The 27,460-nt window shown below is 40.2% G+C and overlaps 1 protein-coding gene across 2 annotated transcripts; it reads right to left on the minus strand.

The window, feature by feature from the left end:
* Positions 1–370: 370 nt before the first annotated feature.
* KLF3 (KLF transcription factor 3) lies at positions 371–27,460 on the minus strand. Of its 2 annotated transcripts, XM_085223319.1 has the most exons (7): positions 27,320–27,460; positions 23,861–23,899; positions 17,179–17,275; positions 10,057–10,552; positions 9,554–9,701; positions 5,406–5,566; positions 371–4,266 (listed from the first exon to the last, which is right to left on the minus strand). In XM_085223319.1, the coding sequence occupies exons 3-7, from the start codon at positions 17,233–17,235 to the stop codon at positions 4,085–4,087; spliced, it is 1,044 nt and encodes a 347-aa protein (XP_085079445.1). In that variant the 5' UTR covers positions 17,236–17,275; positions 23,861–23,899; positions 27,320–27,460; the 3' UTR covers positions 371–4,084. The 2 variants fall into 2 exon arrangements, with proteins under 2 accessions (XP_085079445.1, XP_085079446.1); XM_085223320.1 differs by lacking the exons at positions 17,179–17,275; positions 23,861–23,899; positions 27,320–27,460 and adding an exon at positions 14,063–14,186.

Consider the following 27,460-nt stretch of genomic DNA (forward strand, 5'->3'; position numbering starts at 1 on the left):
TAGAAAACGTCTTCTTTATCTACATCTCTACAATCCACATCTCCCATCATTTTGAAACCATTTCAAAACCATTTCCCCTTGTCCTATTCACAGCAGAACATACTAAAGAGTCTGTTCCCTTCTTTTTTACAGCCCCCTCTTAACTGGTGCTTTATTACACTGTCTCGTGCTGAACTCTTAACTTCCTAATTGCAAGCTCTTTGGATTAGGAATTAATGTCTTTAAACACATTTTACAGACTTATACAGTACTGTTTTTTTTTCCTCTTTAAGGGTGAGGTTTGTGTTATTTATATTCAGTGCCGATTTTCTCTTGCGTCCTTACTGAACATTATATGTGTTCTCATTGTAGATGACGACACGACCACAAATAATATTCTGATGGCTTTATTAACAGTTATCATAGATATGTATTTTGTACTAAATATAGTATGAGGACTGTACAGTACAAATTTCTGTTCACAGTTCAACATGACAAAATGTCATTACTGAATTCCCATTGGCTACCAAAGTAGAAACAGTAAAAGTACATTAACATTCACATCTTTAGTAAGAAAGATTACCAAAATGTTTCCATATTTGCAAGTTATAGTAACACACGCTAGAAACCTTTAATTACCCATTCAGTCTTATTAGCTTATAAAATATATTACATTTTCTTTAAAAAAAAAAAAAGAAATCTGCATAGTTTATACACGAATTGAAGTGAATATAACATCCCTGCTATATTTGCAGGTGAGAGATGCTAAGCAAAAAGATTACTTTGACCCTCTAACATTCGAAGTACATAAATAGCATAAAAGTGCTAGTATCTGTAAAATGTAATGAAAACTGGAGTATCCCTATTCAGATATGTAAAATGGATTTATATTCTTCTACACATAGCTAACCTCGACAGAGACAACAATGCATTTGGACAAGATGTGGCATTAGAAATATTGCTGCAGAATGGCAGTCATATTTAAATAAAACCACACCATAATACCTGCTGAGCTTTATGGGATTGTCACAGAACCCAGTAAAACATTATAACAAAAGGATGAAGCGCGAGCAGTATCATCTGTTATTTACTGCACAGTGCAGCACTGCTAGTGAAAGGATTTTTTTTTTTAAGACACCTCTTGCAGGATTAATCTGTCTTGTTATCTAAACAGACTTCTCTTAAAGCCATACATGGGATGACCAACTGTTTTATTAAGAGTATTTAGTCGTGTGGTTTATAAAATTTCACAACAGCCCTCAAACCAAAATTTGCTAAATGAGTCAATGAGCCACAGAAGATGTAAATGCGCATTTTCAGCTGAAAGGTGAAAGCCTAAGCACATGTGGCTTCTTTAACATTCCACAGAGACACCCACAGACCCAAGTGAGAAATCCTATAAACAAAGCATTTACATGAAATAGTCTGAAATATCTATATTTAATATTTTAATTTCTGGTGTCCTACAACACAAGGCACGTAGCTAAAGACACTTAAATGTTCTATTCCATCTCCACTGTCTCCAATGTCCACCGTCTCCATCTCCACCATTATCATAAATATTTTCAGGAAAAAGGTACATAGGCAAATTAAAGGATGCCTCTATGGTATTTTAGATTTCTATTAAAAAATAAATTGTGAAAACCTTAAAAGAAAAATAAGAGTATTGGAAAGAAACGTTCCTTTATCATCCTAAATCTCAGGCATTTCAATTTGTTAAGCTAAACACGGAATCTGTTGTCCTTAACCCACTCATGGGTCAATAGGATCTCACCTCTTTCTGCCCCCTCAAACAGCTGAGAATTGTTTTTATCCCAGGACACCACATAGCTGTATGCTTGTATTTGATGCTACAGCAGTTCCACACTGCCCTCTGCCAGTGACAGTTCAACGTCAATGAACCACCACCATTACTACCTGGAGTCTTGCAAATGAGGCCAAGTCTGACTCCCTATGACGTTGCTCACTCCAAAAATAAAAGATAAAAATCCAGTGATAAAGCACAATTTTAAACCAGTTGCTCATTAATAGCAATCTCTTTCCTGCATGTTCATCAGTGTTAGTAACGGAGCAGTCAGACAGAAAGGAACCAATTGGTTTCTTTTTTCAGTTCTGAATGGATCAGTCGAACCCTAGATCCTGAGGATGTGTGGCAACGTAAAGAGCCTAAAGATTTCCTCTATAAAAGGTGCAGAACTGCCCTAGGCATGGTAATCCCCATTCTGCCCTTTGCAGAGCACAGATGTTCCTTAAATGACAGTTTCATATTCACACATGTAAGATTTGCTACACAATTTGAGCAATAGATTGCATTTTATAGCAATCACTATGAACATTTTTCTCTAAGACAGATCTCCTCTCTCTCCACTCTCATGGGTACATGAGATCAGCTGGAAACCCCACCACCAAGGAAGCAAATGTGGAAGGCTCCTCACATTCCAGCTGTGCACCTGCAGATGATTTCAGCCTGCTGCTCTTGGACTCCCCACAACGCAGCCCACGTGTTGCTCTCCACAGGTCCTGAGGTACCCACCTGAGGATGGACCTCCAACCTGACTCCTCCTGGAGGACTCTGCAAACCTCCTCCTCACGGCCCTGTTTTCCAGTGGGGCTTTCCAAGACAAAGGAATATCTGATTTTTAACAAGCTTATATGGCACGGAATTGTGTTCACCTCACGCAGGGTGAAGAACAAACACTCAACAGTGTGCTCAAGTCTAGACAAACAGATCCTGTTTTTAGTAGCACAGACAGCTAATAGAGAGAAACCCTCCCTCCTGTGGGAACGTTCCAAGTATGGAACATTGCTAGGATCAGCTGTAGGTTGTCTGAATTCAATTTGCTTGTATTTGAGCAATTGAGTTGTGTTTACTACTGACATGGGAGTTGGTGACACAATGTTTTAATGCAATGGATGCATCCACAAGGGAAGCTCCATCTACTGAGCACTGCAAGAATACCAGAGCAACAGATCAGAGCTGTCAAATGGATGATCTGACATATACTTTTAACCAAACAGATACATGACTCAGTTTATCACAGAAGTGCTTCATTTTTGATGCCATTTTGTCATAAAAATATTGTGAATATTTCAAAATACTGTAGTGTATTAAAGTGGCATTTGCAACAATACATTGGAGCATTTCTGACACGATGATTTCTATTTTCTGGGGTACAGTAAGGAGAAAAAAATTATTTAAAGGAAACATAAGGGAGTGATTACAGAAGGATAGCCTATAACCCTGAAATGAGGTGTGGAAGGTTTCTATTAATATCTTTTAATCCCATGTTATAGGAGAGTACCGTATATGTTCCATCCATTCAGTTGCACAGAAAACAGACATACAGTGTCACACGAGATCTTCATTTAACAAATCCACCAGGGCAGTATGCAGTAAAAACATGGTTGAATACTATGCTATAATACAAAGGACAGATGGCATTGGTTTAGATGCACAGTGTTATGTACAGACCAATTTCTCCTAACTTTTCTTCTTGACTGAGGTGAGTGATACTGTGACTCAATCTTTCTGTAAAGTATATTGCTTAGATTTATTTCTACAGTGTTACCCACTGTCTGGGCAGAGGGGATTTCTAAATCAGGTGTCTTTCTAAAACTGTTGTATTAATCATACTGCAGAAATCAGCAAGGTTGAGGAAGTCCATTCATTGCATTGCTGAGCATAAAATGAGAGTGTGCCTTGTACAGGGCACATAAATAATGTCTCTGCCAAGGATGAGCATTTTGGATACTCAATAACATTTACTAGTTTATCAGTATACACTGGGTTGATTATATGAAGAAACCAACAAAAGCTGTTTGTTTACAAATTCCCTTATTCACAATGGAATACATTAAACACACTCTCTGAAGAAAGGGTTTGCTTAGCATCCCCAGGAGAAAGAAAAACAAAACAAAACAAAACAATTGTTCACATTCTTTAGGTCTGACCCGTGGCAAGGACACAGAAGGGTTAGATAACATCTAGTACTGACCATATGTAAGCTTTTAATGGTATAAACTCCAGAGATTCAGACCAGCTGAACCCGAATTAAAATGCATGTGTAAAAAAAAAATGTTGACAGGAGTCGGGGACAGAAGACACTCAGACTAGCATGTGACGTTTTCTGTGAAGAGTAAGATGGTCCGAACGTGAAAAGCTACGGTCACAGTCTGGGCACTGAAAAGGTTTGATTCCTGTATGCTTGCGGAAATGCCGCGTTAGTTCATCAGAACGAGCAAACTTCCACGTGCATCCCTCCCAAGTGCATTTGTATGGTTTTTCACCTGAAGAAAGAAACAGAGAAACAGGATTTCAAATACAAATAGGTCAATTACTTGACAGGTTTATCCTCTTGCCCTGTCAAGTTTCAGCATGTACTTTTAAGCTTACTCACAAAAAGCCTTCCACCAGCAACAGGCTGGCGGAGTGTGTTCTGCACTGTGCAAAGTTAACAGATAAAAGAATTATTTCCTGCCACAACCTATTCTTGTTTTTGTTTCTCTGCTCCTCTTTCTGCTATATTAGTGCTTGTTTTTCCTCACTACGCCTAGAAGTGTGAAGGCTTAAGCATTTGTTTGAGTATTTTCAAAACCAGGACCTCCTGTGGTAGATTAGTCGGGCAAAGGATTGGTGTTGTCAATCAGCACAGCTGGCAGAAATCTCATAGTTACCATCTCATAGTTACCTCTTACAGTTACCAAAGTATGTATTAACTGGATTTCTGCCACAGGTAGCTCAACTTAAAATCTTTCTTAATAACTCTTTCCTAATATTGGACTCTCATTCTATTTCACAGCAGCCAAATACGTAAAGGTTTGGCTTGTGTAGAGATGTAAGATAGACATGAACTGCTTAATTTCACCTAAAAGCATCTCTCACGTTTGCAAAAATCTTGGCTGTACGTACATAAATACATCCCATCAGTGTGCCACCATAAATCTCTCTGTGGAGAACTGAGGTGGGGATAACACCCACTCAGAAAAGAGCTCTACTGGACCGTGGTTAGCATGTCCACATGAACCAGGTCTGTTTGTATTTGGCACACAGTCCAGACTTTTGCAAACTGGCTACTCCCGTGGAAGTCTCAGTCAAATTTAGCAGTGATGTAAGAGGTGTGGTAGTGCAATGTGAACTGATTTGGTGCTTACAGGGTGTGCAGCATGAGTAATCTGCAAGCAATTGGACAGAAAATGAGCAAAGAGCCAGTGAATGTAAAGCATACAGAATGATCATGCCTTAGCTTACAGTCTCTTCTTATGGCTTTTTCCTGCTACATTTCCTCTTTTGCTCAGCCTGTGATTATATTCAGAATACTGCCAAAACTGTTGTTTTGGTATTTATACCTGGTAAACAGTATAAGTTGAAATCTTAATCTACTGTTTTACCAGAGACTTGATGAAAGAAAAACATAGCAGGGTCAAACCTGTATGGGTTCTTCTGTGAGCCTTCAGATGGGAGCTTTTAGTGTAGACTTTGTTGCAGCCTTCATAATCGCACCGATGTATTCTGCGTTTTCTTTGCGTGTCTGGTGACTCCACTGGCAAAGGTCTCTTCCCTGGCTGAACTATAACTGAAGGGTGATTCCTGTTCAATGTTAAAAACAAAAAACATTTAGCACAGCAAACCTCAATTACTATGATCCATCACAGAGTCCCATACTCACTACTATGCTGTCTCTTGGCAGAAAGAACAGCATTACAGGCATGTCGAAAAATTCAAGAGGCTTCAACAAATTTCGTGCATTCTAGCTGTAATATTTGTAAGCATTCACTTACCTTGTGGCACAACTTAGCCATTTCTACTAGCTTTTTTTAAACTTAGAAAGGAAAAAACCTCTCAAACTCCAGGCTTTCAGAAAAACCCAGGGTTTTTAATCTGTGAGTTCATAGTGAACTTCTGTTTATTTATTTGCAGTTTTTCTTTTGCCTTAAAACACAGCTAATTGGCCTGTAATTGGAAACAGCTATTCCATACGATTAAAGGAATTGTATCTCCAGGCTTTCAAAGCAGAACTCAATCTTTATTGTTCCAGCCACTCCTTCACAGAGTAATTAAGAATTTCCTGTTTGGTGCTGGCAGGAGGGTGCGGCCTCCCTGTACCACTGACGTCAATTCCTAAAAGCAGAGTTTAGCCTGGGTGACACACCCACAGGATGTCTGAAGTTAGCTCTCCACCTTCATAAACATCACTTTTTGCTTTGAAGCCCACAGGTACAAGGCAGGTAAGACATGGGGCGAGGGTCTACAGACCTCTATAAGAAATATAATATAAACATTTGTGCCTCCAAAAACACACCAAGATTCCTAAAAGATGTAATACACTCATAAACTACTGATATTCAGGTTCTAACAACAAGCTGACTGCAGAATTGGGCAGAACCTTGATTCTTTCTTCCATGTTAACGCTAGAAAAGGAGGTGACAGAACTGCAAGCAGCATTACAAATCTTGCAACCTCACAAAGCTGCATTTTCCAGCCGATCACCAGATCTACATTGATACTTCTGATGTATTTTTTAGCCTGTAGCTGAAACTTAATACATAACGTGCAGATATTAGTGCTCCCTGTGGTAAGACCAGCTCCTCCATCTGATACAGAGAAGCTTTCTACACTTCCACTCCTTTCTCTGTGACTGTGTTTCAAATTTCTTTACCAACTGATTTGTATTAAAAATCACTATTTGAGGAGTCTTTGATACTTCAACCAAGTTCTTCTAGGGCTTGTTTTTCAGAAACGCAGCATGACTGCTTCTCACAGCAAAGCTACAGTCATGTACAGGTCCTTTGGTAAAAGATAAAAAAGAAGAAGACATCTGGCACAGCAAAGAAAATTTTGTGCATAATTGAACAAGAGAAGTAGTTTCTATTAATCTCCACAAAAGCAAGGTGGAAATTACTGATGTGAGAAAAATTTCACTCCGGTATTCTTCTGTTATTAGAGCTACCAGCTTCAGACTGGGAGCCAAATTCTGCTCCATGGGTGTTTCTGCTACTGCTGATTGACGTACTCTTCAAGTACACAATAAATCTAGCTAAAAATACTGTAATGGCAGGAAACCCCAGGCGATGATTTTAGACGCGGATGTACATACTCTTAAATAAGAAAGGCAGGTTTCCAGCTTCTAATGACAAGCTTCTCTAAAGCAATGCTCAGTTTTAATGCTACTGCACACCAGTCTTTCTGGATAATCTCTGGCTTAGCACAGCAAGTAGACTTGGTTTTGGCCATGGTAACAGCTGGAAAAATGGAGCAAAAGGCACTGACTGTATGTTGTTTGTGTTCATGACCTAAGAGTACATAAATAAAACAGTGAATATCCGTCTCTGTCTCATTTTCCCTTTGGAGGAAAGGAGGCTGCCAAGACTACAGAATGTTAACAATATTCAGATGGGGGGAGGGGCACTTTAAAAATTGGTTAATATGGTGTCAAAAATCAGAGGTAAAAACTAAACAACTGTCAATAATAAATCACAGCCCCTTCTTCAATTTCTTCTTATGCAAGATAGAAATCCATGCAATTCTCATCAGGTAAGCATCATTATTTAACAGTTACCTTCCAAAAATCATTACACGATTGCAGCATGATTTTCTCTTCTTTACCAGCAGATCACAGTGCACTGGAAACGTAAGTTAGACTTCAATACTTATGCTTGCAAGAAAATACAACTAATCAGGCTTCTTATACTTGTCAGAGATTTTTTTACTTTAAGTTTTATTTTGGAAACAATTGTACACTTGCTTCACTTATCAGATGTGCTGGCAAGTCTTGCAATATCTACAGAAATGCCAGCAAAATTATGTACGTAATTCATCTGCCTAAAACTGATGTTAATTTAAAATCTTTCTTTCTTTTTAAAATCTTAAAAGTGAAACTGAGAGCCTCCTAAGTCTCTTTAATGTAACCTACCTCTGTCTGATTAGTATACTTTGGACAGCTGGAATCCAAGAAAAATGATAAGAAATTGTGTAATTACATCTCATAATGCAGAGAGTGGCTGATGATGCTGTGAGACAACAGCAAATTTCACTGACGTTTAAGTCTCATCTTTTAACTTGAATGATTTGTCTATTTTTTTCAAATAGTAAAAAGCTAAAGACTATGACTGCTGTAGATGCTGCAGAATTTGAACTTGAAAGAGCTGAGCAAGAACTGCAGCTCTGCAGACTGCTGGGAAAACAACGGAAGTCATTGCAACATAAGGACTGTGTCTCCATAAATAGAATGCTCCTGCATGGTCAAGCAGAGAAGATGCTTAGGAACAACGCAACAGGTAATGTACCAATGCTGCCTACCCTTCAAATCAAATGTTATACTCTTTGCTCAGCGGATGGATTTCCTGTGGAAACTGGTCTCACTGGGAAATAATTAATGCAAATCACTAATGCAGGTGACAAGTCTACAGAAGTCTCAGCCCGAGAGGAAGGGTGTGTTGTAAGCCAGCAACAGCCCTTGCTGGTCTGCTCTTGTTAAGAGGCCTAACAAGAGACAAAGGTGAAGCACAGTGTTCGGTTGCCCTAACCCTGCAGAAGTTAGGTCCAAGTACAGACAGACCTGGCTGCTGTGTGTGGAAAGCTCTTAGGGAAGTTAAATATCCATCTGGTAAACATGGATATTTACAATTTTCTTGTAATAGAACAAAAAAACTTACTTTTAAATAAATAGCATACTGTCTACAAAAGCTAGCTGGCAACCAGCTCACTGCACCCAAAATGCCACATCATAGACAGCATGCAAGCCCAGAGCCGTGCCTGCTGAAGGGTGAGCCAGGACTTGGACAGTCCCATGGTTTTAGTAAGCTGGCAGAATTCTCCAAAGGGAAACAGTAGATGGAAACATAGCCATGGTCCATCAGGTTCTGCCTGAGAATCTTTTAACATTTCCATCAAAAAGTTTCTGTCCCAGACCTCATTTCTTCCGCCTAGCCCCTGCTCTGCCTTCTGCTCTCTTAAACCTGGACATATCTGCACTGGTCTCAGTAACAGTTGTTATCAGTACTTCCCTGGAAACAAGTGGCTGAGGGGGAACAGAGAGACCTTCAGGAACTACTTAAACTGCGAATCTCAAACCACTGGCCTCAGTGAACATGGAATTTCAGTGGGTATACAAAGAACTTGTATGCCTGAGGGTTTTCTTTCCACTGAGTTGCCAACATTTTTTAGAAGACAAAGAGGTCCACCAAGAAAGTCACAGGATTATTTTTAAAGAAGGGTATTTTAGATAGTATAAATACAGAGATCAGTATGAAATGTCTTTGAAATATTTTTCTAGTTTGTTGCTGGTTTTACACAAAGATATCACTAGCTTTTCGCAGTTCCACATCCAGTGAATTGCAGGATTGGAACCAACATTAATTTAGAAATGTGGTTGCTACGTAGAAATACACATCTGTGTATGATGAAAGAGAACGAAAGTTGAAACTGCATCTCACAATGGCAGCTGGGGAGAAAGTTTTTCAAGATTTTATTATAAACACAGCAACTTTCTATCTCGTTTCTTAAAATTAGTTAAATACTGCACTGAACTGCATTTTGTTACTTTGCTGATTTGGGAACTACTGTTAAATTACTTACTCTTGCAGCATTACTTCCTGGGGAGACAATGAGGTCATTGGAGGTGACATTCGTTCAGAATAGAAGTCAGTCTTTGCTGGTTCGCTTCCCGGTTCTACTTTAATTGCTTTCTTCAGTACTGGCTTCTCGAAGGACTCAATAACAGGCACTGTGTGGGGGAAGGTCAGAGATGGAAAACAACGTATCAAAAATATGAAGAGCCACATAAACAAAAGATACACCTAAGAATCTGTAGTTAATATTCTAACTGGAAGGTTTCGTATTTTTGTCCTGATGAACTATGACGAAAAGAATTTCAATTCACTTTTTCATCAGTTCAAATCTCAGTAGATCTACCATGACAAACAACTTTTACGCAGGTTTAAAGTGCAACTGAATGCAACCTTGCTAAGTTTTGTGAAATATTTGCATAGTGAATTAGATGTTTGTGTATTTTAGAAAATGGATATATAGTCATTTTCCCAGTACGAGAGGACAAAAACCACAACTCTGACAGCACCAACCTTGCATGCTGCTTGGACTTTCCATCTCATCTGTAAGGACTGTAGATACCATGATGGGCTGCTGGAGATGGGGAGCATACATGAAAGGAACTGGCTGGACAACAACAGGCTGAATGACCGGGAGTATTCCAGGGCTTCTCAGTCCATGGCGGGAAAGAGCAGCAGCCATTACAGGAGGGATGGTTATAGGCATGGATAACGGCTGTACTCCTGGGGGTGACGGTGTGAATTTACTGATGGGAGAGCTGGGTGAGGACAGAGTCAATCCAGGGGAAGTTCTCCTATGCACAGTCTGAAATTTTAAAGGGGAAGGAGAACTGCCAGCCGAAGGCGGTGAGCTTCGCTTGTTCACCGTAAGGTCTACTGGCTCCATCTGGATTCCATTCGACAGTCCGTCAGGGTTTGAGTAGAATTTGTTGTGCAACATGCTTGGTGCAGAATAAATGACGCTGTATTTGTTTGGCTTCATTTGGTCCATGTAATTGGATGGGTATGACTGTCAGAAAAAGCAGAAAAAAATAAAGAAAAACAAATAATGAACCAACACGCATAAAATTACTGCTGAAAAAGAACAATGGCTAATAAACTGAGGCAAGATGAAGGTTTTCAGAAAGCATTTCAATATATTTTCTAAACAAAAGTGGATGAAATAAAACATCAGATTTCACTCAAAGGAAGCTACTCACATACCAATTCACTGTTTCAGAAGCAACGCGGATGATGAAAACAGATCCTCAAAGCTTATTCAACAACTTTTTCCTCCATGAAAACCTGCTTTTGATGAACTATTCCTGCTGCTGGTAGTCAGCAGTGGTAGGCAGCAGTTCTCTTCAGAGGAGCATTTAAAATCCAAAGCTAATCCTAACCTGCATAATAATCTCCACACTTCAGTAAAAATAATCTTTGTAGACCACAAGGTATTAACATTCATTGCAGAATACAGTATTATTAAACAACTATCCAGATCAACTTTACATTTTAAAAGTGTTTAAAACTGTGGGTGTTTACTAAATGATATGAGTATAACAGATGGATGTAACTTTTCAAAACATTTTTTCTTAGAGAGAAAACTTCTAGTAGTATGTCTCTCTGTTTGCCTCTGTTTCCCTTGTAAAGGACATTTATCTGATTGTAACTGTCAATGTTAACCACAAGTATTATTGCAAAATGACACCAATGTGTTTTTTTCTTTCCAGTTGTTTTTTGAAACAGTGAGTAAATTTTTTCCTGCTGCATTCATATACTGTGATGAGAATCAACAAAACTGATTCCACAAAATACCCGTAACTAACACTATCTTCAAATAAAACAGCACAAATAAATTGATCTACAAACAGTACATACTGCATCAAAAATGTTGAAACTATTTAATTCATCTTTTTATGACTTACAAATTCAATTTATGTATGTGTTCATCTCTCCTGGTAACTGGCTCTGCAGAATTCTATAAAAATGCCATTACTGCACACAACGCTGGGTAAAAAACAAGCTCTGCGGGTAGGCCACCACTACTGAGTCAAACAACACTGAATTTATTTGAATTCTAAAAGATGAAGACCACTGAATATTGATAGGATTAAAACTTGATAATATTTAGTGTCAAGCAACTATTGATCAAGTTATGAGCACAGGCAAAAAATACCATTCTAAATGGATAAATGACCACAAATACTTCTGTTAAAATTACAGCTGTTGGTTCACAGTTCAAAGTCTACTCTGCTTCAGAGAGCTGTGTAAGTTTTCAACCACTGTACATCAGTATATTTACAGCTCTGCAAGTTTGTCAGAGATGATCACATAGGAACATTCACTTTGTTTTATAAGGCACATCCATGTTCAGGTGAATGTGCACTTTCATTCCACCGAAGTGCTCTTATATTTCAGTAACAGCTGCCTGAAAATAACAAACTCCTGTGTCTTACAGAGCTCTGTGTACCACAGCACGCATGAATTCAAGCACAATGGAGCCTTACAGACCTTGCACAAGTGCACTCCTCTGAACCCTACAGCTTAGAAAGTTGCAAGAATACTAGAAAGGAAAAAGACTGTGTCATCTAAATCTTCAGGAATGTTTCTGGTCACTCAACGAATTAAAGAACAAAGCATTTCTAAGCTGTAACCTTACTGGTTAACCAGTCAACCTCTTTCAGTTCTTTAACTAACACTAAACGTGTGTTGAAAAGTAACCAAACCATTAAAGTATTGTGCAGAGACCTGTAAACTGGAAAGGTTAAGTAAAATACATTTAAGCAAGGAAGAAATACTTTCGAAGAATTGGGGTGAAGACAACTATATTTTAAAAGGCACTATTTTAGGGACTTGGCATTATCCTGCATGCCTTGCATTATTTTCCATAGGAAGTTTCCATTGTTGTCATTAATCTGGCACAGATTTAACATCAGCTATTTCTTGTGGCAGCTTGGGGAAGCTGAATCATTTTTCTAAACTTTTCTTCTGCAGAGGTTTTAACCATCATCTTTCTACCTGAAGAGTATATAAAGTTGTGATAAAAGAATGTGATGCAACACATTATTTTTGTTATTATTATAAAAAATATTATTGTTATTACAATATTATTTTATTACTTTTGTTGTAAATGTACAACAATAGATAACAGATGTCATAAACTAAAGAAGCAGAAAGATGTGTCTTGTACATCCAAAAACAAAAGAAAAAAAAGAATTTACTGAATTGATTTGTTCACATAATTATTTACAGTACGTGTATGTGCTGTGTACAAAAACGGTGCTGGCTACAGAAAAGGTGAAAAAGACAAGAAGACTACTTGAACAACCAAAAGTGGTACTTCTGTTGTCAGTCACAGCCTACTTGGAATGCACTTTTGCTTCACTATCAATGAAGCATAGTTATAATACTGTTAGTTTGGGGTAGGTCACACTCAGATCCATCTTCTTGCTGGCCTTAAAGTTAAGCTTCCTGTGTCTTCTAGCAAAACAAAGCTGCAGTTTCCATCTCCTTGGGACTCAGCAATTGCCTTTAGATTTGTTCAGACTTGGTTGGTCACTTTCTTTGCCAGGGAAGTAAATCCCTCTGGGGATATGGGATGGGAGATTAAGAAAGATTTCACAGTTTCCTTCTGTAAACTGCGAGCATTAACAACAGCAAACAAGAAAAGCCTGACTACAACTGCGTTCTTTTCAAAATGTCACCAGCTGCAGTAACCAGGAGTGTATTTAATGCACAGCAAGAGCAGTCTTTTCTCACCAATCCTAGAACTTCCCCCTGGGACCACAGCTTGTTCTGGATGAATGTAAAAGCTGTAATGAATGACTCTGTTTAACCACAGCCCAGAGCAGAACCTGCCTGGCTAAAGCTGCACAGACAGCATCGCTGAAGTCAGCAGATCAAATGACAATTACACAGCAAGGAGAACAGTTAACCCTGTCTTAATCAGACTTTGTAGGAATGTCCTAAAGCATTTATGAAGGGCAGGAAAGGGGAGAGAAGGGAAAGAGACTTCTGTCTCTCTCCACCCATGAGCACTGCCTGGTGTGCTGTGTTCATCACTCACCACCACCAAGCTCACATTCCTATCAGATCCTGACCAAATCTGCAACAGCACAAAGTATCTTATATTGAAAATATGAAACACTTAGTATCCACGTGAATTATTCTTGTGGAACAATCTAAAACTAGGTATTATTGCTCAGTCTGCCCAAAATATTTAAGCTGACAGATTTCAATACATTTTCCTTGGATTTCTACTGTAATTAAGAGCACATGTCCTTCAGCCTGACTTGGATTAAGAAAACCCAACAAATTCTCACTTCCCTATAAATGCTGCTGTTATTAAAAGTCTCTGCACAAAACTGTATATTACTATTAAGATGCACAGTAGTAATTCAAGGTGTATTCCTTTACAGTCTCTATACAGGTCTTTTTGAAGTATGATATGATCACTTTCCCTCTTGGACCTCACTAAGCAGTCCATTTCCCTATTGTTGCTGTTTGTTCAAAACAATAAAGCATCTAGCACTCAACTTACAAAGAAACTGCAAAATAAGTTACAGCAATTCCTAATATTCTTGAGTTGTCATTCAAAAATATCCTTATGTTCATCCAATCAAATTAGCAATTCCAAAAAGAGAAGTCAAGTTCCTCTTGACAACCTATTCAGAAAAAAAAAAAAGATCAGCTGAACACAATGAAAGCACTCATCACTCCCCGGAAGATTGCTGCTTCCACAAGGTGACATTATGAAGCACTAGCCTAACAGAATTTGCTAAACTCTTATTAAACTGCCATTTGAAACACTGTATAGGATAACAAATCCTATGTTTTACAAACTACATAACCCTATGAATTTAACTGTAATCTTGCTAGACTCTTACAAAACCAGGAACAGATGAAGAACCTGCTTACACCCTTACACAAGTTGTCAAATTGGTATCATAGATGAGGAAAAACAAGATCTAATCCAAACAGTAGCTAATACATGAAGAAGCACACTAGCAGACTAGTTACACGCATTATCTTAAGACCTCAGTCCTTCATGTTGCACATAGCACTTTGCCTTAAAAAAGAATGAAATGTGTTTTTTTTGACTGATGGAGGGACAGAAAAAAAACCTGTTTCTTTCAATTCAAGTATGTTATACACAAAAAGTGACTTCTTTCACTAAACGATTACAGGTACTTATCCAAATGCTTAAAAAATCCTCAGAGAAAACATTTAGGTACGATTCAGATAAATGCCACTATTTCTTTAAGAACTATCATAAAATCTGTTTGGTAATTCAATTCAATAAGCAGTACAGGCTGTTGGTAGAGTGATGAAATAGTGTGGGTGCGAGCTTCAGCCATTTGAGAAGCATAGTTAATCCTTTCAGCCACACGCCCTGAAATACAGTGGTGCCAAAGCTATAATTTGTTTCCCTCTCCCACCCCAACTAATGGAACTTTTTAAAGGCAGCTTTTATACCCACAGACAGTGTATGTTCGGATAAAATACCCACAGAAGGTTTCATTGAGTTTGACCTCTAACAATACTATCAGAATGACAGACAGAATAGAAATATATCCTGATTTTAAATCTACACGTTATATCAACCCACAGTAAACTGGACCCTGTGTTCCAGAAACAAAACTACCACTGCTGTAACAGTTTGTCTTCCCTTCTACCTCCTCAAATGAAGTTCAACAACACTCACATACTTGGGAATGCCTGTCCTACGTTTCCTACCTGCCTCACCTTTAAAGGTGCTTCCAGAGCAGTTTCTGCTGGGCTGGAAGGCTCAGAGGAAGCTGCACAACCAAATAGCACCAGGGAAGCCAGAAGGGCCTCAAGGGCTTGTGGCTCAGCAGCCTGTGAGCCTACAGGAGTTGAAACAAACACTCCTCAGCCTGAGGAAGAACTGAGCGATCTGCATGAGGGAACCCACACCCAAACAATTTCCTTTTGTTTCAGGTAACTTTCATGATCCCTCTTTTCCTACTTTCATTTTGCATTATGCATTATTGCATTATGCAGTAACTAAGAGGAAGATATATATATTTGGAAAACATTCGCCACAGCAGAACCTTTGCTGGGAAATGAAGGCAGATGTGTACAGAAGAACAGCACAAGGTATCTCCAAGGATTTTGTCACTTATTTATTAACATTTTTATTGCAGAAGTGGCCCACTTTCTGCCTTTGATAGATACCACAGAACATCCTTAGATAATCATGGAGAATCATCACTGATCTGAACAAGGACATGCAATAACTGTGTGATCAAAGTCACAGATCAACTGGTCAATACTAAGGCTCTTTCTTGACCCAAATATTTGGAATTCGTCAATACATTTACACCCAGTAGGCCAACTATTTGTCTATCATTGCTTAAAAGTAAATAAATCCCATGAAGGTCAAACTTGAAATTTAAAATACGTATAAATTTAACTCTCAGAAAGTGTCGTTAGCAGCACCGAAGAAATTAAGAGTGCTCCCAGATGCACTCAATTTGTTGGCGATTATTCTACATTTTACATAAAAAGTAAGCAAACCACATACTGAGAGATGCCACTTAAAGAATGAATTTAACACACTGTAATTTATGTATACTGACTTCTCACTGTTAATTGATCAGCCTTTCTAAGGTGCGGCTTCATATCACACTTAATCTGATCTTATTGCAGGCTGCTGATGAAAGGATAGGTCCGATTCCCTCCTCTCTCTCCTCACTCTAGCACTGAGCAGCTACAGAGTGAATCTGATTTGACCACAAGAAGGATATCTTTGGTGGGTTAGCAATTCTAACCATTCAATGGGCTGGATCCACACAATGGGTTCACATCGTACAAAAACGACAGTGGGCTGCAGAGGAGGAAGAAAAACCATAATCTTCCCTTTCAGCATGCAGTTGAATAGGTGAAATCCAGATGAAACTGCTTCCTAATGTCCTATTTCCCTGGCAACCTAAATCATCACAGTTCCCTGTGTGTCTTCTCAGCTATGCTTTCCTCCTGCTCTTGCTTATTTATGCTGAGCTGGTGCAATACACCAAGCTAATGGAAAATTTTAACAAAAAGCCGGGTCTCCCTTTCTTTTCCCCCATTTCTCCACTGCTCTTTTTCTCATCTGATCACATGGTAAGAGAGAGAATTAATCCACTTTACCCAGGAAAGAAGCCTTTTTTTTTTTTTTGGTAAGGATTTTTCTGTTGGTTAAAGCACTGAGTTACTCCCTGGCATGTGTGGTCAAGACCAGAAGAGAAACAGAGAAGGGCATGGTGAGAAACTGCTCATTTAGTTCAAAGGTGTAACACTGACACCACAGGTTCTTGCCAATTCATTCTGAAGTCTGGCAGCTTAATTTCAATCCGCTTCCATCAGCAGAATGACCTGAAGTGATTATATTAGCACTGTGTGGGTGAGGAGTTCTTGGATGTTCTCTCCTTTGCTCTGTGGATGGGAACACCAGCAGAAGTTAAGGCAGAGGTCATTTAGGGGCAATAAATTCATGAAGCGTAGTAAAAATGTGAACCCAGTTGACCTAAAATCAAAATACAGTTTTACAGCTTTTTGTAGGGTAGTACAAAGCCTAGAAAAATCCTGGTTTAAATATACAGATGGGAAAACTATAGAATCATTACAATGGCTAGAATATCTTAAAAGTCTTACCACTGAGATGGGATCCATGGCTTCTTGCTTGATAGGGACTGGATCAAACATGAGCATCTTCTTTATTCACCTCTTCTGATGCCTGTGATGTCCTGGCCTACACAGGGAAGACAATGTGTTAGAAAGCTGCAGGAAAGACCCAGTTCAGCTTTTTGAATTGAAGACAACTTAATGTTTTGCAAGATAAACATCTGTATTTATTCATCTCTAGCATAACTTCTTGAATATCTGACAAAGCTTCATTTAAAATATTTGTTAGGTTTATTCTTTCCCAATTGCCGTTAAAAAAAAAAGGGACATCTGCTCACATTAATGAAAGTTAATGCAAAATTTTGTTGTTCATGTCAGCGTATCAACTTTCATTCTCATCTTTCATTATTTGTCAATGTATAAATGCATCACAGTTTATACCATGCATTTCTCATGATCATTATAGCTTCAGATTAATCTTGTACAGTTGGTAACATACTGAACTGATTCTGAAGTGGATCTCTTTCCTAAGAGTCCTGACAGAAAAGCCAAAATCGGTGCAGTGACACCGAAATCAATGCAAAAGAAAGAAGATGAAACATCAGGACTAATTTGGAGACGTATATTCCAAATGCTGCAATGACTTAACATCATACTTAATATCTAAGTTATTTTCCTACAATAATGAATTTACTGACAATTCAACAATCGTTGGTTGCACTCTGTGCAGTTTTGGTTGTTGGTTTTTTTTCTACAGTGTGTTCAACCTTTTCCAATTCTACTTTATCTCAAACTGGTTGAAAAAGAAGCATTTAGCACACAGCATATCACCACGTAACTACCAGATTACATATCTTTCGTGGTCAGCTTGGAAAGACACCATGCAGAAAAGGAGGAGACACCTCTTCTGGAATGGGCCACAAAGGATACAGAGTAAAACCAAGAGAAGCAAAGCTATGTTGTTCTCAGAGAGATTCAGATGTTGGCAAGCTTTTACATACTACTTCCACAACTGACATTACAGCAGCAAGTTCTTGCCCTCCAAGGAAGTGCTCTGATTCTCTAAGACGTTGAGGATAAAAAACTTACACAAACTTACTTTTGACCAGTAGATGGCACTGGAAATAAACGAATACAGCCAGACAGCCTCATCCAATTTCACCCCAAGGAAATAGGTTAAAGGCCAGACAATAGATAGGGAGTTTTGGCTGGAAAATTTTCCCAGAAATTTAAATGAAATGCTAAGGTGTTCCTGCTTCAAATTAAAATCATTCTAACAAGTCTACACTAATGAACAATCTTGCAATTAACCATTACTTGTGTTTATAGGTAAGAAATTGGTAATTGCTTCCAGAGAAAGACGACATGAACTGTTGCAAGTCTATAATTAATTATCCAGTGTATGAGTAAAAGTTGAAGGCATTTAGAAAAATATTACAACAGTGTACTTTTTTAATAATAGAAACAAATCAGGGTCAAATGTAAATAAAAGCATCTTCATGAATTTTCCTACTAGAGACAAAGGCCCAATAGAACCAAACTACAGCTCAAAACAGCAGCTCAATGCAATTTCCAGTTTAAACCTAGATTGTAGTTGTGTAAAATGGCCCTATTTGCTAAAAGTTGTGATAATTTTGTAAACTCTTTAACCTTGCTTGTGAGGTTATCAACTGTCCTAGTTTTCACTGTATGGTCACCCTTCCCAGGTATTTAATATTTCACATAGCTAGAACTCATGCATACCCAAGCATCACTCACACCTATACACACAGATACATAAGCATCATGAAAACATTAAAAAGCAGTACTTATAGAGATAAGGAAAGTTTACAGTAAAACTTTCAGTTTTCTGTTTAAACAGTGACAAAACAATTTATACTTCAGGAAGAGAGGAAGGAAGCAAAAAATAAAGGCACAAAAGAGAACGAATAAGTACATGAGAGAAAAGTAAGAAAGAAAAGGTTAGTTGGTTCTAAGTAAGCAGTCATGCTCTGATGTTCCCAGACTATTCTTTTTTAATACTGGATTTTCTTCAACTTAGAGAGTTAATCCTTTTCTCCTTTTACTTCAAGACAGTGCACGAAGACATTTATTTCACTTCATGCTACTATCCGAGTGTTCCTTGAGAGGGCTCTAAATTACTGTGCAAGAATTACAGTGACGCTGGCAATAGAAAGTGCACTGCACTGAGTGAAAGTGGAAAGTAATTCTCAATCTTTCTCCGATGCAGTCATCTAAGAAGGGTAGAGGAAAAGATTATTTCTACTGCTGCATCATAGTCCAGAAATTGAATACTCCTTTATCACATTTTACCCTTATAAGAGGTTGGTTTTCCTTCCCATTTGTTAGTAGGCAGAAACCAATTTTCAAGAAAGGAAAAATCTATGAACATGTAACTCTCGGTCTTCTTTGTCGAGATTAGTAAGTTTGATGCTTATTTTGTGGTAATTGATAGAGCAGCTGGAAAGTTAATATAAATCAGCTTTAAATCTCTCATTTACAACATAGCTCAGACTGCAAATAACTCATGAACTAATTATCTCTGCATTTAAAAATAATGCTCAAAATCAATTGCTTGGACTACATTCACAACGAAGCATGTGCATGTAATGCATACACTCGTACACACACAGATACAGCATGTTCCTTCAAATACCAAGCATCAATAGTTTTTCTTAGACTATTTGTAAAATCATGCTTATTAAATCAAAACCTTCCAGTCTCTATCCCTAAACAGTTGAGAAGGGAGCACTAGAGAAGGTAAACAGTCTTGACTGTTTCTGTTGCAGAGGAAAAACAGTTGGGTTCTACTTTATACACTGTTTTCATAACCTATTTGTTTGAAAGCCCACAAAATGTTTAGTAAATAAAGCTAGCTTCTGGAAATTCAAAATACTACCTATCCCTTGATTCTATCCCTGAAAAAAAAAAAAGAATAAGGAAACACCAACAAGTTCATATTAAGTGCATTAAAAAATAAGAGTTCTTGACATTCACATATTAGACAATTATTTTACATTAATAGGGTATTTTCACATGGGCTGAAAGAATTTAAAATGTATGTAATCTGAAACTAAATAATTAACTGCAATCTGGTAGGCAAACATTCCACCCTCTCTTTTTTTCACTCTCCTTCTCTTTTTCTGCTAACAAGCCACCCAGTTTTACTTTCTTGCCTCCTCCCATTCACTCCACCCTGTGGATCTCTGCCAAGTCAGCCCAACTTGTCCAAACAGGACATGGCTTCTGATAAGATTTTGCTCACGCCCTGTACCTCGGAAAGACAAATGAAGCAACTGGGTTTTGTATGCAAATAAGGACAGGTGCAAGGTAAAGTCCAGGCAAAAACCCTCAGTATTTTCCAGTGTTAACAGCAAACTGGAAAAAATCACAGACTCTGCCTTTATGATCCAGTATGCATCAAAGTATTCCTTCCATAAAGGAAGTTCATCATCCGGACAGTTCATGTCCCTGTTCGGACTTTTTGATAGTAACTTCTCAATTGCTAAGGATTATCGTTTCAGAGACATCATTAGGAGTGAATGAGAACTTAAAGTTAGTGAAGATTCATACAGATCATTTACTGTGGACAAGAGCCAAGTGGCTCAAGAAAGCACCCAGACTGCACATCTGCACTGCACAACAGCTGCCAGAGCAACCCCTGCTGTTGCACGTCTACCTCCAAAATCCACCAGCTCCTGCAGATCTGCTATGAAAGGAAACAGTGGAGAGGAGGCCAGTTCTGACACTGCACTAAAAATCCTCTGTGGCATAGAGCATTTGCTCTCACAAAATACCTAGAAGAGCAGTCAGTGACTTGACGGATACTACGGGAGTAGTGACCAGAACTTTTGCCTCTCTTCATTTTTCACTCTGTGTAAAACTACACGTGGAGTTTGCTTTCTCAATCCTTCTGCCTGGAGAAGAAAGGAATGCTGTCTTGTGGTACAGCGAGGCTTTGTCTAGAAGCATCAAGGTACTACTGTTATTGTTGGTATAATTACAGAATAATGTAATATTATCTGCTGAATTACTGCTAAATGAGTGCCTTCCCTGGAGACACTGCAGCTTTTTCAGTACAACTGGTATCCCTGGTGTACACGGCTCTTTGGTCCAGGTCCTTTGGGACTTAAAGCTGTGCGCTTCTGTGAGCCCCAAGTCAAACTTCCCCTGCTATTAAGGAGAAGTGACAGTAGCAGAAGGCCCTCAACTGATGAAATCCAAAGGGAGGGGAGGTTTCCTGAAGCAGGGTGAAAATCCCTTCAATTGTAATCTGGAACACAGTTTGACAGAGAAAAGACACAGCATCTGAGAGCAGTTTTCCAGACCTAGTAAAAAGATTTGCTCTCAGAAATTTGGTTTGAGTTTTGGGTGGTCCTTTGTGGAGCCACAAGTTGGACTTGATGACCTTTCAGGGACCCTTCCAGCTGAAGTTAGTCTACAATTCTGTTTGCACTGACAGCACCAGTTGCACACCAAGACCTGAGTCAACAAAAAAAGAAAGTATTCCTGTAGTTCCATTAACTTTAATGGGAAGTAACCAAGTGCTGAACTGTGCTGGGCCTCAAAATAGCAGCAGGCCAAGAACCTCCCCAGCACTGCACAGCAGAGCAGAGCAGTCAGACCCAGCCCAAATCAGGAAGGCACAGAGGCTCAGTAACGGTGCAGGGGGAAGGGAGCAGCACAGCTGGCCCACGAGGAACAGCTGGGGGGAATTCATGAGAAACTAGCACACCAAGGAAATGTTTTACTGATGGGCAGTTCCCTGGGTTTGCTTATTCACTGAATTTCCTCTGGGAAATGGTAGTAACTGCTGGAAAAGCCAGTATATTGTGTGAGAAGAAGGAGGTACCTAGATAAAAATTTTCTACTGAATGTTTTACTTGTTAGGCATGAAAGAGACAGTAGGATCAACAGTAATGTTCTGCTTAGATTTCATTAAGTTGTGCAACCTAAAAATAAACATAAACCTCTCCAAAAATGCCATGAACTGATACATAGCACTCTAGTGCTTCCAACCTACTTCATTCTAAGATTAATATGCCTTTAAGCCAGATGCTTCAATTATTTTAATAAAAAAAAAAAAAAAAAAATTTAAATCCACTACAATTAGATTTTCTTCTTTTATGTAACAGCAAATTTTATTTGTTCATTTAACACAGAAAAGCATTTCAGACTATTTTGGCTTTTTATTGGTGTTAAAATCATCTGCGTTCTACACTGAAAAATCTGCAACTTTGAACAGCTCACACAGTCTAGCTTTGCTGACATCACTCTGACCTAGAATTGCTTTGACGTGTTCATTTATCAGCTGTGTAGCAGAATAATCAGTATTTCAATTAAATTTGCAACACTTGCAGGCCCTTTGAAGCCACGTGTCTGGAAATCGGTTTCTCGAATGTAAAAAAAAATGGGCAAAAAAAGTTCTTGCAGTGCTCGCTAAAATTACCTCATTTCTATCAAGGAAAAAATGGAACCCTGATAAACCTTCAGTTCTACATCTACTGAATCCAAGGGAGAGAGAAAGAAAAAATCTCAAGGCACCTCCATTAGACAATATTCTCCCTTATCGGGGCAGACTGCTGTCTGGTTTCCTGTCTCAGGCTACCGCTTAGAAAGAGAAATAGCCTAGTGAGTATAAAAGATCAGACTTCTGAAAACAAGTGAACTATGTGGAATGGTATGAAAATCTTTCTCTTCCAAACTGAACTTTTTTATTACGTTTTTCTTAAAAAGTTAATTTCAAAGATAATTTTAAAGGACAAGTATAAATCCTAACTTTTCATATTAAGGGGGAAGAACGATAGAAAATACTGTTCTCTAACGTAAAGGATATTACTATTTCATGAAACACGAGAGAGATTTTTAGAAGAAAAAAAATCTAATCATAAATAAAGGAAGTGTACATTTATGAAAAATAATTTAAATGATGAATTTGAATGAGGGTTTGAATATATAGGGCAAATGTCAATGAACTTCTGCGTACTCCAGAAGTGAAATAAAAACAACTGGGTGAAGAGCTGGAGAGTGTGGTGGGTACAGATGTGATCAAAGAAGCTTGGACTCTTGAACATGCCTTCATGGATCACATTTGTTGATAGTATACTGACTGCATGATAGGCAGGCCATCCACTTTTTTTTTTATTTATTATTATTTTACTCTGACTTAGTGTACTATTAAAAGCCTACCAGAGCTTTATCTTTCCATTTGGCTGATGTACATTTGCACTTTTTTCCCTTGGGAGCTATCCACTATAGCTACAGGGCCCTCAAAGGAAGGCTTAGCATCAACTGAATCCTTAATAGGGAAGGGTTAAATCTCTCCTCAAGCCAGCCCTGACAAACTTCATATTCTGGATTGGAAGTAACTAGCCTTGGAATGAAAACACAAAGCTCCACTCTGACAGTATAAAGGAACTTTAGAAGACCTCCTGTTAGCAGTACTCATTAATATTAAGAAGTTGGTTTACAAAATTACTATAATTTTAATTTTTCTTGGATTTTGTAAAACTTCTAGCAACAAAAAGGTGTGAACCACGTTTACTGTTTTTACTATATGCTAGTTTCCAGTATCAAACTGCAGTTAAATGCAACCCTTTTCCTTTGTCAAGGGAAAAGAGTCAAAGTTTGAAATCCTCTGCAAATTAAGTAAAAATAATTAACTAAAAATAAGTGACAGTAACAAATGAAAATAATCAATACAAAAACTTACCAAAACTGTATGGACAAATACTTCTTGTTATCTGGAGTTCTGAACAGACAAAAAAAAAAAGGAAAACTAACGTAAAGATGTGCGTATAATTTTGTAATTTTTTCCCCCTATAATTAAGCCCCAAGAGAGAAAGTTTACAGCATGTATTTCAAATACTTCTTAAGATTTAAAACACACAATGATCATAAACAATTACTTCTTAGCATCCAAAAAAGCAATGTCAGATACTAAAAAGCTACTTTAAAAAATGATTTTTTTTTTTGATGAAATAGGAGAGTTGGAATATTACAGTGTGTACTGGAAACATGCATATCCCAGCGTGGAAGAGACAGAGAAATAAATAGCCCGTCCTACATTTTGATCCAGGGCCTGATTCAAAGCCCACTGATTTTGATGCAAGCCTTTCTCCTGATTTCAATAAGCTTTGGCTTGGGTCCTTCAGCTCCTCAGCAGTCAGACCCAAAGCAAGAGAAACATTTACATTCTCTTTCTTCATTTCCTCTTGATGTTTCTCTATATCAGCATGGGGAGAAGTCAACTATAAAAACAAAACTGAAAAACCATTTTTGCACCTATGGAAACACCGAATGTAGAACAGCTATACCTGTTTATTCCAAAGAAAAGCCAGCACTCTCATTTTCTGCATTACATCTGTGAGACAGAGAATCTTCTAGTATGGATAACGAGAGTGTTTTTCTTTCAAGAACTGGAACTGAAAAGCGTTCACAGTGGGCCATCCAGGTTGGCTGAGGGCGGCAGCCAAGGCTCCCTCTGAAAGATGACTGTGCAGATGTGGGCTCTTTTCTCACACCAGCCTAACTCCGTGGCTTTAATGGAGCGGTTCCAGCCCAGCCAGCATCACAAGCCAGAGGAGAAAACTGGCTCTCAGCAGAGGGAGCGCAGCTCTTCAGGTCACCCCCATAAACATACTAGGAGTCGCGGGTGCACATTAAAGGTTAACTTGGAAATCTCATGATGACATAATGCAGGCATCTTAAGCAACTGTGTGTGTAGGGACATGATAACTCACTGGGTGGGGATAGGGAGTTGAGGGGCAGTGGCAAGGGGCCTGGACGAGGCCACCAATCCACCAGAAAACAGCTCGAAACAGGAAAGAGCACCACATATGCCACTTGGAATGTGTGACGCAAACCCCAGCCTTGAAACAAAGAACAGGAAACAGCTCTGCTGGCTGCACTGGGGAGAAAGCACAGAGAAACATTTAGGCGGCCCTCCCTGACCCTATATTCATGAGCAGCTGGAGTCTTTTAAAACAACAACAGTGGGTGGAGGTGTTTGTTCATTGGGTGTGAAGAAAAACACTGTCCTTATGCAGGGGACCTGCCCTATTGACAAATAGGCGCCCTGCACAACACGAAGGAGTGGGAGATTTTCAGACACCATGGGTCACAATGATTAACTACAGCCTTCCCCGGGCTGATGGATTTATTGCTGGACTGATATCACCAGTAGCTGAACAGCAGCACAGCTTCGTTGCTCCCAGCAGCCAGTCCTTATCCAAAGCATGGGGCACCAGGCACTGCTTTCAACTGTACAGGGCTTCTCGTGGCCTCCTTCATCTGGCACAGCTCAGCAAATTGTTCCAGAACTTTGCCTTCCCCATCACTCTGTCCCACACACACCTCACCTTGTGATCTGTGGAGGTAATACTGTTATTCTCTAAGCTCAACAAACGAACTTCTCAAGGTGGAGGCAGAGCAAGGGTGCATCTCGCCTAGATGCCCATTACAGCAACTTCAAGGCGTGCTTTCCTTCAAAGCTGTGGTTTCAGTACCATCTTCCCTGACACGCTTTGGTTATTTGCACCCTATAGGTGGGACACCTAATGCTATCCACGGTGAGGCTGCCTCACAGCAAACTACATGATGGGTCACAGCAGCAGCTCCAGCAGCTGTCGGCTCCATGCTGACCTATCAGCTCCTCTTCATGTCGAGTATTCGGGACTGTAAGCAGCACCTGTGTTGCACAACTCTTATCTCCAAAATCTCAGAACCTTTGTCTGATCTCGCTCACATTTACACGGCTATTTGTCTGAAGGCTTTCGCTGTTGGCAATGCAGGCACTGGTTGCACAGGTCACATCCCCAGAGCACCTCAGGGCTCGCTCAGGGCTCTGCTACTTAGAGGAAGTTCTGTCCGGTTCCTCGTGGAAGGAAGCAACACATTTAGTATCTTTTCTCCCTGCCCTTGACCCCAGTCTCCCGCACAGTCTGCACAGTGCATTCTGGGGAGGAAAAAAAAAGGCATTTGTTTGCTTGGACAAAAACAGAAGCGGTCACTCATATCAGCATCCTCAGGTTTTTGTATTTTGATATTAGACAAAAAGTTCTTAAAAATATGAAAGTCGGTCTGAAGTAACTCTCCAGGGTCAGGCAGGATTATCAGATCCAGATAGAGCTCCTCTCACACGGAGTTCCTCATGCAATTACCAAGAACGCGCGTCTTAAAAGCGCTCAGTGGAAAAAGTCATTACCGTGTAGCCGTGTAATCCTTTGTCTTGGGTGCAGGTAACGAGCATTCACGGATATTATTAGCTTAAATAAAGTCTTCAAAGCTCTCCTCCCGCCACCCAAACGGAGCTTCTAGTAACAATACAGCTCTCAGAGCTCAGCTCCACTTCCTGCTCTTTCAGGGGCCGGGAAGCGAACGCAGCGAGCGGACAATGCAGGTACCTGACCGCGCTACCGGGCAGCGGCACGAACACGAGGCGGCCCGGCTCCGCTGCGCGCCCCACGCAGCCCTCGGGCGCCCGCTTCAGTATCCGCGCCTGGCGTCCCCGGGCTGCCGCTGACTCCGCTCCAAAGCAAATATCCCGCTCCCTTTTCGGCTTTACAAAGCGACATCCAGAAAAGGGAGCCGAACTACGGTCGTTATTTCTAATTCCATATTTAACCGTGGTGCTTCCCTGGACGCTGCGTGGTTGAATTTCACCGACCTCGCTGCAACGTGGTGCTACGCTCGGTGACGATATGCGGGAAAACCTATTTCCGAGAGCCCGTATCGTCCCTGATTAAGCGGGCCGGGCCGGGCACTTTGCAACGGCGAGCTCTTGCAGCGGCGTTCCCCACCGCCGGGCAGCAGTTGCTCTCTGACGGAGCCGCAGAACCCGCCGTTCCTTTCACCCCAGCGCTACCCGGCGCGGCGCCACGTTGGGATCCTCTGACACCGTCCCCCCTTCCCACGGCCGAACCCGACCCCCAAGGAACGATCCAGAGTCCCCGGGCGCCCCCGGCGGCCGCGCAGGTGCGCGGAGCCCCGGCCACGCCGCCACGCAGGAGGCGCCGCCGGAGCCGCGGGGGGCAAGCGAGTCCGGCCCCGCGCTCCGTCCGGCTCCGCTCTCCCCGCTCCCGCCCCAGGCTCTGCGGAGCCGGCAAACTTTTCCCCTCCCGCAGCCCGTCCCGCCGCCGCAGCTCCCTCCCGTCCCGGCCCTCGCACTTACGCGGCGCTCCCGCAGGGCCGGGATGGCGCGGGGCGGCGGGGGCCGGGGGCGCTGCGGAGGCTCCGTGCCGGCGTGTCCCGCGGCTGAGGCGCCTCCGCGGTGGCTCCGGGTCTGTGTGCGAGGAGGAGCCGCCTGCCGCCG

The sequence above is a fragment of the Meleagris gallopavo genome, chromosome 4 (genome assembly GCF_905368555.1).
Source record: "Meleagris gallopavo chromosome 4, MGAL_WU_HG_1.1, whole genome shotgun sequence".
Classification (NCBI taxonomy): domain Eukaryota; kingdom Metazoa; phylum Chordata; class Aves; order Galliformes; family Phasianidae; genus Meleagris; species Meleagris gallopavo.

Coding starts and splice junctions, on each gene's coding strand:
- KLF3 (XM_085223319.1), bottom strand. CDS start 17,235: ATGCTCATGTTTGATCCAGTCCCTATCAAGCAAGAAGCCATGGATCCC. Junction 5,567..9,553: donor CAGGAAGTAATGCTGCAAGA/GTAAGTAATTTA, acceptor AACATTGAACAG/GAATCACCCTTCAGTTATAG. Junction 4,267..5,405: donor TCACAGAAGAACCCATACAG/GTTTGACCCTGC, acceptor TTCTTTCTTCAG/GTGAAAAACCATACAAATGC.